At 38.8% G+C, this 16291-nt stretch overlaps 1 protein-coding gene across 6 annotated transcripts in view; it reads right to left on the minus strand.

The window, feature by feature from the left end:
* Positions 1-16291, minus strand: part of LOC115215681 (titin) — a 247123-nt gene that overhangs the window by 155996 nt on the left and 74836 nt on the right. For 5 of the 6 annotated variants that reach the window (XM_029784952.2, XM_036505800.1, XM_029784953.2 and 2 more), the window contains exons 2-3: positions 9160-9438; positions 113-247 (exon numbers count right to left, since the gene is read on the minus strand). In XM_029784952.2, the coding sequence (XP_029640812.1) occupies positions 113-247; positions 9160-9438 (414 nt within the window). Of the gene's footprint in view, positions 1-112; positions 248-9159; positions 9444-16291 lie in introns of all 6 variants that reach the window. The other variant, XM_036505798.1, reaches the window with a different exon arrangement.

Below are 16291 nucleotides of genomic sequence, written 5' to 3' on the forward strand. Positions count from 1 at the left end.
AGGGAGGAGGAGGAGAAGGAGCGGGAGGAAAAGGAGGAGGAGGGGTGAGGGGTAGGAGGATGAGTGAAGTGGAAGTGGATGGAGGAGGAGGAGCTGTCCGATATGTACTTACATGAAATATTTGACTGGTCATCGTGGGACTGTTTTTCCAGAGCTTTCTGCATCTGGCCGAGGAGAGCATCAAACTTAACCCGAAACTTCTTCTCTTCAATCTTCCGCGTATTTTCAAATGCTTCTTTGTAGATGTCTGCAAAAAAAATACAAAAAAAAACACAGTTTTATTTATTTATTTATTTATTTATTCATTTAATTTTGATATTTTATGAACTTGCCGAGTGATTCTCAACCTTTTCTAAAACTTATGGTGCACCTTAAAAATAGATTCTCTTGATACACTTTGCATGGAAAGTTACTCTTTTATTTGTTTCAGTCATTTGACTGTGGCCATGCTGGAGCACTGCCTTTAGTCGAGCAAATCGACCCCGGGACTTATTCTTTGCAAGCCTAGTACTTATTCTATCGGTCCCTTTGGCCGAACCGCTAAGTTACGGAGATATAAACACACCGTCATCAGTTGTGAAGTGATGTTGGGTGGGGAGACAAACACACACACACAAACACATACATACATACATACATATATGACGGGTTTCTTTCAGTTTCCATCTACTAAATCCACTCACAAGGCTTTGGTTGGCGCAAAGCTATAGTAGAAAACACTTGCCCAAGGTGTCATGCAGTGGGACTGAACCCTGCACAGCCACTCCAGCACCTATTTAAAAAAATATAGAAAACTATTTCTTACTTTGTTTCATTGACCATACAAAGGCACAGGCATGACTGAGTAGTTAAGAAGTCTAGGGTTCAATACTACTTTCAATACTACTAAATGGCTACTTTCAAGGTGACCCCCCCCCAAAAAAAAAACAACAGAAGCCATAAAAATTTTATCAAGTCCTAAAAAGGTCCAGCAAATTTCATGAAACTTGCTGGACTTAAACTTTGGTCTTTGTACAATCATTCCCTTTGCATAAAAGCCGTGTTCTTTTCAAAATATGCTCCAAATGGCATACGTCACGCAAACACTTGCAATTGTTGTGCAAAATTGTCAATGACCTAAACACATTCCTTTTTGGGGATTTCCCTGATTTCTGCTGTGATTGCTGCCAATCGTTCACCAATCATTTGAGGGTTGTTCTGTTAAACATTATCCTTGAGATACCCCAACAGATAAAAATCTGGGAGGGGGGAGGTTCAAGTCCAATGAATGTAGTGCCCACTCAACATCACACTTCCTGCTGATCAGCCTCTCCTCAAATTGCTCTCTCAGTCAAGATAGGAAGTCATTTGATGCAGGGGGGGGGGCGTCTTGCTGGAACCACTGTTCATCTCAATCTATCACTCTGCATTGTTTTATTCAAACTGTTTTTTGGGGGTCACCCTGTAAATATGTGCCTCCTGCTATATAGCCCTAGCTCACGAAAGCCTTCCATAAGTATTTGGTAGATGGAGTGTTGGGCCTCATGGAGGCAAGGTGACTGAGTTCCTTTTAAGTGATGGGCCTCATGGAGGCAAAGTGGCTGAGCTCCTTTCGAGTGTTGGGCCTCACAGAGGTGAGGTGGCTGAGTTCCTTTCAAGCGCTGGGCCTCATGGAAGCAAAGTGGCTGAGTTCCTTTTGAGCATTGGGCCTCACGAAGGCAATGACCAAGACCTTTGGCATTATGTCGTGCTTGAGACCCATCAAGCTGAGCAAAATTGCAGTCATGGAAGATACTGGTGGCATGTAAAAGCATCCATTACACTCTCAGAGTGGTTGGTATTAAGAAGGGCATCCAGCCATAGAAAACCATGCCAAATCAGACTAGAGTCTGGTGCAACCTTCTAGCATGCCAGCCCAGTCAAACTGTCTAACCCATGCGAGCATGGACAATCAACATTAAAGGATGATTATGATGATGAAACTGAAAGAAGCCCAGTGTGTGTGTATATATATATATGTATGTGTATATATATATATATATATATATATATGCATGAGTCTGAAGGAGACAATGACAAGAGACTGAAACTTTTAGCAATCAGCTGCACCTGAGAAGACACTATAAGCCTAGTGAGATCGTAGTCATGGCCAGTGCTGGTGGCATGTAAAAGACACCTGTGTCGGTGACACATAGAAGGCACCCATGACAGTGACACACGAAAGGTACCCAATACACCCTTGGAGTGGCTGTCGTTAGGAAGGGCATCCAGCTGCAGAAACCAAGCCAAAATTAGACTGGAGTCTGGTGTGGCTCTCCAGTTTATCAGCTCCAGTCAAACTATCTTACTCATGTCAGCATGGAAAACAGACTCCTGATGATGATGATGATGATGATGATGATGATGATGATGAACATGATGATGCAACCAGATGTAAAATTCTTATTTCTTTATTGCCCACAAGGGGTTAAACATAGAGGGGACAGACAAAGGGATTAAGTTGATTACATGAACCCCAGTGCATAACTGGTACTTAATTTATCGACCCCGAAAGGATGAAAGGCAAAGTCGACCTCGGTGGAATTTGAACTCAAAACGCAGCGGCAGACGAAATACCACAAAGCATTTCGCCCAGCTTGCTAACGTTTCTGCCAACTCGCCGCCTTACTAAATTTTACTAGATGTAAAATTCTGCCTCAAAAACATCCCTGTCCAACCCATGCAAGCATGCAACAACAGTATTAATCCTTTACCATTCAGATTACTCTGTCGAATTTATTGCTTTTCTAGTTTACATTGCTTTCAGTTAATCATGCGTTATCTCATAGCTACAAGAATTCAATGATGAGTATATTTTTAGAATGACATTGTAGGACAAGTGTGAGAGGCAAGATCTGGAAGGTCTGAACAGAAAACAGATGAATATTTGGGCCAGATACGGGCAGCAGTTTAAATGCTAAAGAGTTAAGTGAAAGAACAAATGAATACACACACACACATACACACACACACACACACACATACACACACATACACAGCTTTCTTAAAACAAATTCCATTCACAGTGTAAGAAGACATTTGCCTAAAATTCCATGCAGTAGGATTAGACCTGGAACCATGTGATGGCAAAACAAACTTCTTAACCAGGCAATTATGGCTGCACCCATAAAATATAAAAGCATTCTAGGCATGTCTCAGACTGTTGTGCCTTGCTTTTTATCTTAAACATAAATCCAGGACAATTCTATAACAACGGGAATTGTATGGAGGCATTTTAACTGCTAACAAAATATTTGACAGGATGTGGGATAACATGGCATTGAAATAAAATTTAAATAAAACACAAATATAATCAGTAAAACAGTAAAGTAATACATCATATTTGACCTCTGGCTTCTTTCTGGTGATAGCATCATCACCATCATTATTTTAACGCCCACAAGGCGGCAAGCGGATCTTATCGTTTTCAACGGCAGTTTTTAACATAATTTCTAGGTAACTAAGAAATTTTAAACTTTGTGTACTGGTAGAATGTGTTTATAAAACATCTTTTTCTCTTGGCTTTATTGAGAAAATTCTATAGTTTGTAAGATATTTGTTGTTTTTTTCTTCAATTTCTGCAATTTCAACCAATCACTGACGTCTATTGAGGTAAAAAAAACATTCTGTGCCATATGAATATGTCCCTCGTTTAAGAAACAGATTGGGTTTATTTACATTTGTGAAGAAAAAAAGATCCCCTAACCCTAAAACAGATTGAAATGCAATAGATCAATACTAGGGTCATAATTATGGGTGACAATTTCATATGACACCGCTAGAAAAAACTGCCGTTCAAACCAAAAAGATCCTGGCGACCTGGCAGAATCGTTAGCAGGCTGGAGTAAATGCTTAGCAGTGTTTCACCCATTTCTAAATTTTGGATTCAAAATTCCACTGAGGTTGACTTTGCCTTTTATTTTTGGGGTTGATAAATTAAGTACCAGTGAAATACTGGGGTTCAACATAATCGACTATTCTCTTCCCATCAAATTGCATGTCTTGTGCCTATAATAGAAAGGATTATTTTAACGTCCACTTTTCCATGCTAGCATCGGCCAGATGGAATTTACTGAAGCAGATATTCTACAGCCAGATATCTATCATGTTCATTACTCTTTTACTTGTTTCAGTCATTTGACTGTGGCCATGCTGGAGCACCGCCTTTCAGTCGAACAAATCGACCCCAGGACTTACTCTTTGTAAGCCTAGTACTTATTCTATCGGTCTCTTTTGCTGAACTACTAAGTTACAGGCACGTAAACACACCAGCATCGGTTGTCAAGCGATGTTGGGGGGACAAACACAGACACACAAACATATACACACACATACATACATACATACATATATACGACAGGCTTCTTTCAGTTTCCGTCTACCAAATCCCCTCACATGGCTTTGGTTGCCCCGAGGCTATAGTAGAAGACACTTGCCCAAGGTGCCATGCAGTCGGACTGAACCCGGAACTATGTGGTTGGTAAGCAAGCTACTTACCACACAGCCACTCCCACACCATTATTTACATTATTTACATTTGATGGATATTTGTCCTCATCTTCTGTTGTGTCTGGGGAGAGTTGTTTTCTTTTTGTGCTTTATAATTTAACACACACACAGGTAAAATTTCTTATTTTTATTTTCCTAAAATTTTTGTTGCAACTTGCAACCTTTTCAATAGTCTAACACAACATTTTGGCTGATATACCCTCCAGCCGTCATCAGGAGTCTTGGGGAAATTTCAAACCTGGGTTCTCATTCCTAAGTTACTTTTCATTATTATTATTATTATTATTCGATTCCAGGCAGTGACCTGAATAATAATAATAATAATAATAATAATAATAATAATAATAATAATAATAATGATAATAATACCATTAAAAAATACCTTAGGAATGAGAACCCAGGTTCGAAAATTTCCCCAAGACTCCTGATGAAAGCTGGAGGGGGTATCAGCCAAAACATTGTGTTAACAACAAACAAGATGAGGACAAATATCTGTCAAATGTAAATAATGTACATAATTCCTCATCTCTTAAATATACAACTGTATCTATCATGTTGCCAACTTTCACCCGTTTTCAAACAAGTTAATATTTCCCCATGGCCAGGTGATTTCTTGCAGAATACTGGAAATGAATGACAGTGCTTGCATGACACTGACAATCATTTACAACTATGTGGTATCAAGACAAGGAGACTCAACTGTACACACATATATGCATACACACACACATACACACATGCACACACACACACACACACACACACACACACGCACACATACCTACATTTGCATATATATGTATGTATATATGTTTCTCTATTACCCACAAGGGGCTAAACATAGAGGCGACAAACAAGGACAGATAAACGGATTAAGTCGATTACATCGACCCCAGTGCGTAACTGGTACTTAATTTATCAACCCCGAAAGGATGAAAGGCAAAGTCGACCTTGGTGGAATTTGAACTCAGAACGCAACGACAGGCTAAGCATTTCGCCTGGTGTGCTAATGTTTCTGCCAGTTCGCCTTTAATATATGTATGTATATATTTATACACATACACACATGATGGGCTTCTTTCAGTTTCCCTCAACTAAAGCTACTCGCAAGGCTTTGGTCAACCCAAGGCTATAAGAAAACATTTAAAATGACCCCAGTATTTGACAAAAGCTGAAGTCAGCCTCATGGAAATTTGAACTTTGAATATAAATAAACCTAACTTAATAATTGTCTCTAATTTATTCACAAAACCAGCAGTTTTGAGAAGAAATGGGTTAATCAATACCTTCAACTCCCAATACTTGATTGATATGTTAATATACTGATCCCAGAGACACAAATGACAAATTTGACTTCAGTGAGATTTGAACTCAGAATATAAAAAGCCAGAACAAACACCACAAGGCATTTTGCCTATCACTTAACAATTCTTTCAATCTACTACCTTACCTCTAAAATCTAATATTGATCTTAATTCTTCCAAGCCGAAAACAATTATTGATTGAAGCAAAGACAGATCAAAGAAAACCAAGAGTGGGAATTCAATAGTCAACAAATACAGGATGCTTAGGTACATAAGTAAATTATACATAGCAAATTAAGTTCTGTTTAAACACAGCAGACAATTGATTTCAACTTCAGAAGTAATTTAAGAACACCCAACCCATGTACTACTAAGAACAGAAGACATATGGTCACTTCATATGGAAGCTGCCTTGTGTTCTGTTAGTTAACTTAGACAACAGCTGGTGAAAACCTAGCACCAGCCATTCCTGGTGGTTATGTCTTTGACTGATACACTTATTTCTTACACAAGGTATGTTTATTTCTTTTTTTTTTTTCTTTTACTTGTTTCAGTCATTTGACTGCGACCATGCTGGAGCACCGCCTTTAGTCGAGCAAATCGACCCCGGGACTTATTCTTTGTAAGCCCAGTACTTATTCTATCGGCCTCTTTTTGCCGAACCGCTAAGTGACGGGGACGTAAACACACCAGCATCAGTTGTCAAGCAATGCTAGGGGGACAAACACAGACACGCAAACACACATACACACACTTATATATATACATATATACGACAGGCTTCTTTCAGTTTCTGTCTACCAAATCCACTCACAAGGCATTGGTCGGCCCGGGGCTATAGCAGAAGACACTTGCCCAAGATGCCATGCAGTGGGACTGAACCCAGAACCATGTGGTTGGTTAGCAAGCTACTTACCACACAGCCATTCCTGCGCCTATATCACTAGATCTTAATGCTTGTCTATAATTATTCAAAATAACATAGAAATGCTGTTTTGGTGTTGAGCAACTCTTATCAGCTTCTGCTTAAGCTTATCAATGGCATGGAACCAAACCAATCAATCAGATAAGAGCAGTATCGATGGACAGGTGGACATAAAGTTAACCAAGTTTTTCCAAGAAACACCATATTCATCATCATCATTTAACCCTTTCGTTACCAACCCAGCTGAAACTGCTTCTGGCTCTGTAGTATAACTGTCTTGTTTTCAAAAGTTCTGAATTAAGATCTTCCACGAAAACCTTAGTGACAATTTATCTTCCGAACACTAGATTAATGATAACTAAGTTATTTTACTAAATTCTTTGTTATATTTAAAATTAATTGAAAGAAACAGTAAATCAAGTTATTAATTATACCAGCATTCATAATGAAGAGAAAAAATTCATTAGCTCCATGACTCGTTATATCATCCACTTTATTAATTATTTTTCTTTAAGTTGATGTCCCTAGGTATATTCACCTGCCATTCCTTTGTGCTATAGGTAAGCATTTATACAGTTGTATATTTAAGAGATGAAGAATTATGTACATTATTTACATTATTTACATTTGACGGATATTTGTCCTCATTTTGTTTGTTGTTAACACGTTTCGACCGATATACCCTCCAGCCTTCATCAGGTGTCTTGGGGAAATTTCTAACCTGGATTCTCATTCCTTAGGTATTTTTCAATGTTATTATTATTATTATCATTATTATTACTCAGGTCACTGCTTGGAATCGAACTCAGAATCTTGGGGTTAGTAGCCCGTGCTCTTAACCACTACACCATATTGTCATGGGCATAACTACTATGCCATATGTCTGTGGGCATATGGCATAGTGGTTAAGAGCGCAAGCTACTAACCCCAAGATTCCAAGTTCGATTCCAAGCAGTGACCTGAATAATAATAATAATAATAATAATAATCATCATCATCGTTTAGCGTCCGCTTTCCATGCTAGCATGGGTTGGACGGTTCAACTGGGGTCTGGGAAGCCAGAAGGCTGCACCAGGCCAACCACTCCATGAGTGTAGTGGGTGCTTTTTACGTGCCACTGGCAGAGGTGCAGACGAGTCTGGCAAACAGCCACGATCGGATGGTGCTTTTTATGTGCCACCGGCACATATTATTAACAACAACAACAACAACAACAATATTGAAAAATACCTTAGGAATGAGAACTCAAGTTTGAAATTTCCCCAAGACACCTGATGAAGGCTGACGGATATATCAGCCGAAACATTGTGTTAACAACAATCAAGATGATGGACAAATATCCATCAATTGTAAATAATGTAAACAATGTAAGCGTTTATGTTCTTGATAGATGAATGATTGTTTCTTTATATTCTAGACAGGTGGTTGATTTCAAAATGGAAATGATGGAGAAGATAATGGTTTCAAGCTTTGACACAAAGCCAGTAATTTTGGGGGAAGCGGGGTCAACCAATTACGTGAACCCCAGTTCTCAACTGGTATTAACTGGTACTAAAGGATGAAAGACAAAGTTGACTTTGAACTCAGAACATAAACAGCCAGAAGAAATGCTGCCCAATACATTTTGTTTGGTATGCAATGAATCTGCTAGCTTACCGCTTTAACAATAAAGGTAATCATCATCATCATCATCATCATCATCATCACCATCATCATAATCAAAATATCCACTTTCCCATGCTTGCATAGATCAGACAAAATTTGTTGAAATAGATTTTCTGCAGCTGGATGCTCTTCCTGTTGCTAACCCTCGCCTGTTTCAAAGCAAGCTAATATTTCCCATGACCAGGCATGTTTTCCTTTGAGGATTGGAAATGAACAAAATCACTTCTATGATGATGTCAAGACAAGAGTACACATAAACACAACGACATATATGGCTTTGGTCAGCCCATGGCTATAGCAGAAGACATTTGCCCAAGATATCACACAGTGGGACTGAACCCAAAACAATATAGTTGGGAAGTAAGCTTCTTAACCACATACCACACCTGCTAATCATCATCATCGTTTAACGTCCGTTCTCCATGCTAGCATGGGTTGGACGGTTCGACTGGGGATCTGGGAAGCCAGAAGGCTGCACCAGGCTCCGGTCTTATCCGGCAATGTTTCTACAGCTGGATGCCCTTCCTAACGCCAACCACTCCGTGAGTGTATTGGGTGCTTTTTACGTGCCACCTGCACTGGTGCCAGGCGAGGCTGGCATCGGCCACGGTTGGATTGGTGCATTTTACATGCCACCTGCACGGAGGCCAGTCGAGGTGGCACTGGCTTTGGCCACGATTCGGATGGTGCTTTAAAAATCAGAAACAGTAGTGAAGAAAAGAAAGAAGATGACCTTACCTTTTGTCTGAAATATTTTAGAACCATGGTTGTTTTTTGCATGTCTGACTGGTTGTTTACCAATTTGTATCTCTTGAATTTTTGATATATCTCTTATTGGAAGATTCCAGGATTGATACTGGCGGGGTGGTAGAATATCACCTGAGATAGAATCTAGAGATTTCGCTTTGGACAAGCTCGATGTGGAAACATTATCAAGAGATGGACTTTGAGGCAGATGGTGGTAGCTTCCATGGTTGCTTCGGTCAAGAGAACGAGAACTTGTGGAAGAGTTAAGTTCTGAAAATTAACCAAAAAGAGAGAGAGAGTAAATAAAAGAGAAATATAATATTGTGTGATAGAGTTAATCTCTTTGTTCTAATAACAAAATTTCATTTATATCTATCACATTAGTGTGATAGATGTTATAAATGTCAATTTTGGGGGTGTTATTTTAAGGGGGTTTTAAGGATAACAACAAAACATTTACTGATGTAAAGGATCAATGCTAAAAATAAGTGAAATATATTATAAAATTATTTTTGGTCAAATGTTAATTTGACCAAATAATTGATAAACCTCAGATATTTTGCATAAACAAAACATTAGTACAATCATCATCATCGTTTAATGTCTGTTTTCCATGCTAGCATGGGTTGGACGGTTCGACCGGAGTAGTGGAAACCAGGAGGCTGCACCAGGCTCCAGTATAACCTGGCAGTGTTTCTACAGCTGGATGCCAACCACTCCGTGAGTGTAGCGGGTACTTTTTATGTGCCACCAGCACAGGGGCCAGAGGAGTCTGGCAACGGCCATGATCAGTTGGTGCTTTTTACGTGCCACTGGCACAGGTATCACAACTACAATTCCATTTGATTTTTATTTTGGTTTTGATGTACTTGACTCTATAAGTATCCTCAAGTAGCGCAGGTCACCCCATGATCCAAGGTGAATGGAGGGAAAATTAAAAAATATTAGAAGCAGAATTGTTAATTTAAAATTTAACAAAAAAAAACATGGAATTAAATATTTTTTCTCTTAATTTAAATCAATAAAATTTTAAAAATCTAATTTTAGTTCATGTTTTTCAGTTTCAGATTTAGGTTCTTCTTCAGTTTCAAATATTTACAAAAAGAATTTTGACTTTTGCAACCTGAAATTTTATATACACAGAAAATTCTGAGTTGAAAGTTAGAAAATCCATTTTAGAATGAATGATTACAAAGAAATAAAATGAGATCTAAAATAATCTGCTGTTAAAAATTGGAGTTTGATGGTAATTCAACTAAAACTAAAGAGAGTTGCTTGTTAGAAATAGTAAGCAAATCTCCCTCAAATTATAGTCTACCTTCTTAAAAAAAGGATCACCAATTGTATATGATTGTATGTGAAGGGAATTTTATATATAAATATATAGGAGTGGCTGTGTGGTAAGTAGCTTGCTTACCAACCGCATGGTTCCGGGTTCAGTCCCACTGCGTGGCATCTTGGGCAAGTATCTTCTACTGTAGCCTTCGGCCGACCAAACTCTTGTGAGTGGATTTGGTAGATGGAAATTGAAAGCCCATCGTATATATATATATGTATATGTTTGTGTGTCCGTGTTTATCCCCACCAACATCGCTTGACAATCGATGCTGGTGTGTTTACATCCCCATAACTTAGAAGTTCGGCAAAAGACACCAATAGAATAAGTATTACAAAGAATAAGCTCTGGGTTCAATTTGCTCGACTAAAGGTGGTACTCCAGCATGGCCACAGTCAAATGACTGAAACAAGTAAAAGAATAAAAGAATACAATTTTGTCCCAAACAAGGCTTGAGACAGAGTAGCATAAGCATGTACAAAGAAGGGGTCTACAAATCTAAAAGATGCCGGTTAAGAGAAAGCTTAGAGAACTGAATATCATAGACCAGAAGAGAACAAGACAATGGTAGTGAGTTCTACAGAGCAGAGGTTTGAATAAAGAAGCCCTTACAATAAAAGGACTTATGACTACAGGAAGAGAAGTGATGCCCCTGGGATGACACGTTTAAAGGTTTTGACAGAGGGAACCAGACTAGAAAGTTCATCAGAGAAATGATAATGGAAACAGTTATAAAAAAGACAGAATGAAGATGGCACAGGAGTGGCTGTGTGGTAAGTAGCTTGCTAACCAACCACATGGTTCCGGGTTCAGTCCCACTGCGTGGCATCTTGGGCAAGTGTCTTCTGCTATAGCCCCGGGCCGACCAATGCCTTGTGAGTGGATTTGGTAGACAGAAACTGAAAGAAGCCTGTCGTATATATGTAAATATATATATGTGTGTGTGTGTATGTTTGTGTGTCTGTGTTTGTCCCCTCAACATCACTTGACAATCGATGCTGGTGTGTTTACATCCCCATAACCTAGCGGTTCGGCAGAAGAGACCGATAGAATAAGTACTAGGCTTACAAAGAATAAGTCCCAGGGTCGATTTGCTCGACTAAAGGCGGTGCTCCAGCATGGCCGCAGTCAAATGACTGAAACAAGTAAAAGAGTAAAAGAGTAAGATACATTCTGATAATAAACCAAAAACTAGTAGGAAGAAGGGAACACACCATGTTAACAACTGAGTTCTGAAATTAACCAATCCAGTTATGAGACTCAGAGGAGGTGCCAGCATGAAGATGACATCAGTATTCAAAGTAAGGTAAGGCAGCAAGCTAGCAGAATCATTAACATGCCAGGCAAAATGCTTAACAGCATTTCATCCATCTTTACTTTCTGGGTTCAAATTCTGCCGAGGTTGCTTTTCCTTTCATCCTTTCAGGTTCGATAAAATAATTACCCTGTTGAGCACTCGGGTCAATGTAATCGATTCATCCCATCCTCAACCCCTAAATTGCTGGCCTTGTGCCAAAAATTTGAAACCAATATTCAGTGCAAGGTCAAATGGTGGCTTTTAGTGATACAAGATAGTCTCAAGGCGGCAGGCTGGCAGAAACTTTAGCATGCCGGATGAAATACTTAGAGGTATTTCGTCTGCCGTTACGTTCTGAGTTCAAATTCTGCCGAGGCCGACTTTGCCTTTCATCCTTTCGGGGTCGATAAATTAAGTACCAGTTACACACTGGGGTCGATGTAATAGACTTAATCCCTCTGTCTGTCCTCGTTTGTCCCCTCTATGTTCAGCCCCTTGAGGGCAATAAAGAAATAAGATACCCTCAAGCATAAACATTTGTGAGCACAGAAGAGGAATGCAACATTCTTGGCACCAGACATGGCAATGGACTAAACATACTTGTTCAAAGAGAAATCCTTGGCCAAAGCCAAATATGTATTATTGTAAGAAATTTAACACCAATAAATTCAAAGACCAAGTCTTCAACAATACTTCAATGCTAATAATACTACTACTACTAGTATAAAATGCAACTCAGGATGTGGGAATTACAATTTCAAAGTTGATGTAAAATCAATTTTGTAAACTGTTACTTTGTCTTTCATTACTACACAATATTGCCGCCAATTACTTAGACAATGTCCATTCCCCACAGAATAAAAGTTCCAAGTCACAACTGACTGCCACTCAATTGTTCTACTTTCTTCTAAATTGATGAAAACAATTCTTCAAATTAATTTCATTGCTCAACAGTCTTGAGCTGAAGAACTAGAATTATCTGTCTGGGAAGTTATGTATGCTGAAAGAATGTGGAAGAGAAAAGAATTTGAGGAGTGCATTTGCAAATAGTGTTGCTTGATTAAGCATCACACTCAGTGTGAATTTGTAGAGATGATCGTTTCAGTTAATATCTTTCATTAAATTAGACAACGAAATTTTCAAAAGCTAATTATATATTTCAATTCAATAATGGAATATTTAGAAACTCAAGTAATATTTCTTCTACTGCACAGCACTGTTGCATGGTATGCAACAGAATTAATCGAGCAACTGTGGAATAAAAATGGTTTGTGAAAGAGGAAAGTGAAGAGAGCTGGGGAGAGGGAAGAGAGCGGGGGAGAGCGAAGAGATCTGGGAAGAGTGAAGAGAGCAGGGGAGAGCAAAGAGATCTGGGAAGAGTAAAGAGAGCAGGGGAGAGTGTAGAGAGCTGGGAAGAGTGTAGATATACAAAAGACAGAACTGTCGCAGTAGGAAGAAGTTTGATCATAGTGATCTGCTCAAAAAAAAAAAAAAGGAATTAAACAAAAACACTAGTCCAACAAAACTTAAAAAGCAAAATATCCACCTTGAGCAAACAGGTGAAAATGGATGAGGATATTGTGGGGGGAAAAAATTTTGTAAGTGAAATAAAGAAGATTCCACATTGTTTTGTGTTCAAATTTTGTTGTGGTTTGAGTCAAAACCAAGATATTGTAGTGATACACTAAAACATCCTGTCCCACATACTTTAATTAACCTCCTGCTTTCACAAGGGAATTGTATAATTTATTAAACAGTAACACGTCCAGTAACTTAATTTATCAACCTTATGTGAAGTCAACCAATGTAGGATTTGAACTCGGAAATATAAAGGGATATAATCAAATATCATATTGAACTCAGTCCAGTGATCTCCTGTTTCTGCCACTCCACTCCGTTCCGCTCCACCTTAGTAACTCTTAACATAAAAGAACTCACAAATGAAAACATTTTGATAAATCTAGAACACTGTTATACACTGTAATAACATTTAATATTTTGGAGACACACATCTCATGTATAATCAATTGTATGAATCAGACCTGTTTGTTACTAACAATACTGTGACTATTTAGATTAGGTGTATTAATACATACAAGCAGAGAAGACTTGTAAAATAACAATAGTTCTTTTATACTAATTAATATTATGTATGATCACACCTTCCTGAATACCATGAATAAATCTTTAAATAAATGTCAAACTACTTTTTGTGTGTATTTCAAGAATCTTGTCTAGCGACATTCTTCTTGAGTGTCTCTGCCTGGACTGTAGCAATATTTGATGGGATAGGATTTAAAAGATTTTCAACAATTATCACATAGCCGCCCTACATTCAGTTCAAAAAAGATTTGGAAGAACGCATGATAAGTGGGTTTATGCTGGAGAGGGATATCTTACTTACTGTAACATCAACTGAAGATGTGAATGAGATGGTTGTGTTTTGTTTTGCTGTGAAATGACAGACTGAAAAGGGGAGACTAACATTTCAGATAAGCCTTGGTTTTTAAATTTATTTTTTAAAAGATTTAATAAATTTAACCACCAAATATTGAGTACTTCCAGACCAGCTTTTATTGAGCAGATCAATACCAGGTGATCAGTCTGTGATTATCCCCACCTTAAGTTGAGACTGTGTGTATAGATTTACATGATCCAACATCTTCTTCCTTTATCATCATAAGCTAAACAACAACAACAACAACAACAGCAGTGTAGAAGCACAATGGCCCAGTGGTTAGGGCAGCGGACTCGCGGTCATAAGAACACAGTTTCGATTCCCAGACTGGGCATTGTGAGTGTTTATTGAGCAAAAACACCTAAGCTCCATGAGGCTCCAGCAGGGGGGTGGTGATGACCCCCACTGTACTCTTTCACCACAACTTTCTCTTACTCTTTCCTCCTACTTCTGCCACAAAGCAGAGGAACTATGGTGTAACCCACTATGGTGTGATAACTTTCAGACCCTAGTTTAGATTGCAAATCCTCTGTACCCCAGGATGGTTCAGCTCTCCACCCATTAAAAAGTGACCATTTACAGAATGAGGATACCAATGTAGCTTTCACGCCCATGCAACCGCCAGTCTATCGCGTGTGGTGGGTGGATCTTCAAGTTGCCACACACATTCTTAGTAGCCTAGAATAGGCTTGAATTATAGATTATTCTTTGTGGCCAATGGTGTGAGTCCTGATTCAAAGAAGAAGAACAACAACAACAGTCAAGTCTTGCTGTCTTGGTTGTTGTTGATTAGCTGCAGGTCAGCCCTGATCAGCCATACCTATGAAAAAAAGCCTTCCAGCCATAGTCATCCCGTCGTTTTGTACATTTACGAATAAATATTTAATTCATTATCAAAATGATAATTTAATTCATGGAATCCAGTGAATAATTAAGGTAAATAGAGAGCATTTTGAGGTTAGACAGGTACAATTTCCCACCTCATTCAAGCTCTATGAACGCCATTAAACCCATGTGCCAGGAGTTCAGGTGTGTAGTGCATTAAAAAATAGTGTCAATAAATACAGAAATTATTCTGCCTGCATTCAGTGTCTTTACAGAGTGAAGAGTATGTATACAGACGAGTACAATGCATGTGTGGTCGCTTCTAATGATTGAGCTGATTTGCATTTCATATGAGTGTATAAACGAGCCATCATCATCATTGTTTAACGTCTGTCTTACATACAGGTATAGGTCGGACAGTTTAACAGGATCCAACAAGCCAAAGGACTGTGTTAAGTACCAATGGCTGCTTTGGCATGCTTTCTACAGCTGAATGTCCTTGTTAATGCCGACCACCTTACAGGTTGTACTGAGGGCTTTTTTTTTCATGGCACAGGCACTAGTGAGGTCACCAAGCAATTCACACGACAAAAAAGTGTGTTGCGAATGTGTGTGCACGTGTAAATGCAACTGTATAAAAAAAGTAATCCAGTATGCATTCATCATATTGAACATATAGTGTGTGTGTGTGTGTGTGTGTATGTGTGTGTGTAATGTCATTGCATTCGTATGCATCTCTTTTACTCTTTTACTTGTTTCAGTCATTTGACTGTGGCCATGCTGGAGCACCGCCTTTAGTTGAGCAAATTGACCCCAGGACTTATTCTTTGGAAGCCTAGTATTTATTCTATCGGTCTCTTTTTGCTGAACCACTAATTTACGGGGATGTAGACATACCAGCATCAATTGTCAAGCGATGTTGAGGGGGACAAACACAGACACTAAAACATATACACACACATACATATATATACATTTATATACATACATACGACAGGCTTCTTTCAGTTTCCGTCTACCAAATCCACTCACAAGGCTTTGGTCGGCCCGAGGCTATAGTAGAAGACACTTGCCCAAGGTACCACATAGTGGGAATGAACCCGGAACCATGTGGTTGGTAAGCAAGCTACTTACCACACAGCCACTCCTGTGCCTATGTACAATTTTATTTATTCATTTTATTTATTCATTTATTCCTATAGAAGTA

Source organism: Octopus sinensis, linkage group LG9 (genome assembly GCF_006345805.1).
Source record: "Octopus sinensis linkage group LG9, ASM634580v1, whole genome shotgun sequence".
Lineage (NCBI taxonomy): Eukaryota > Metazoa > Mollusca > Cephalopoda > Octopoda > Octopodidae > Octopus > Octopus sinensis.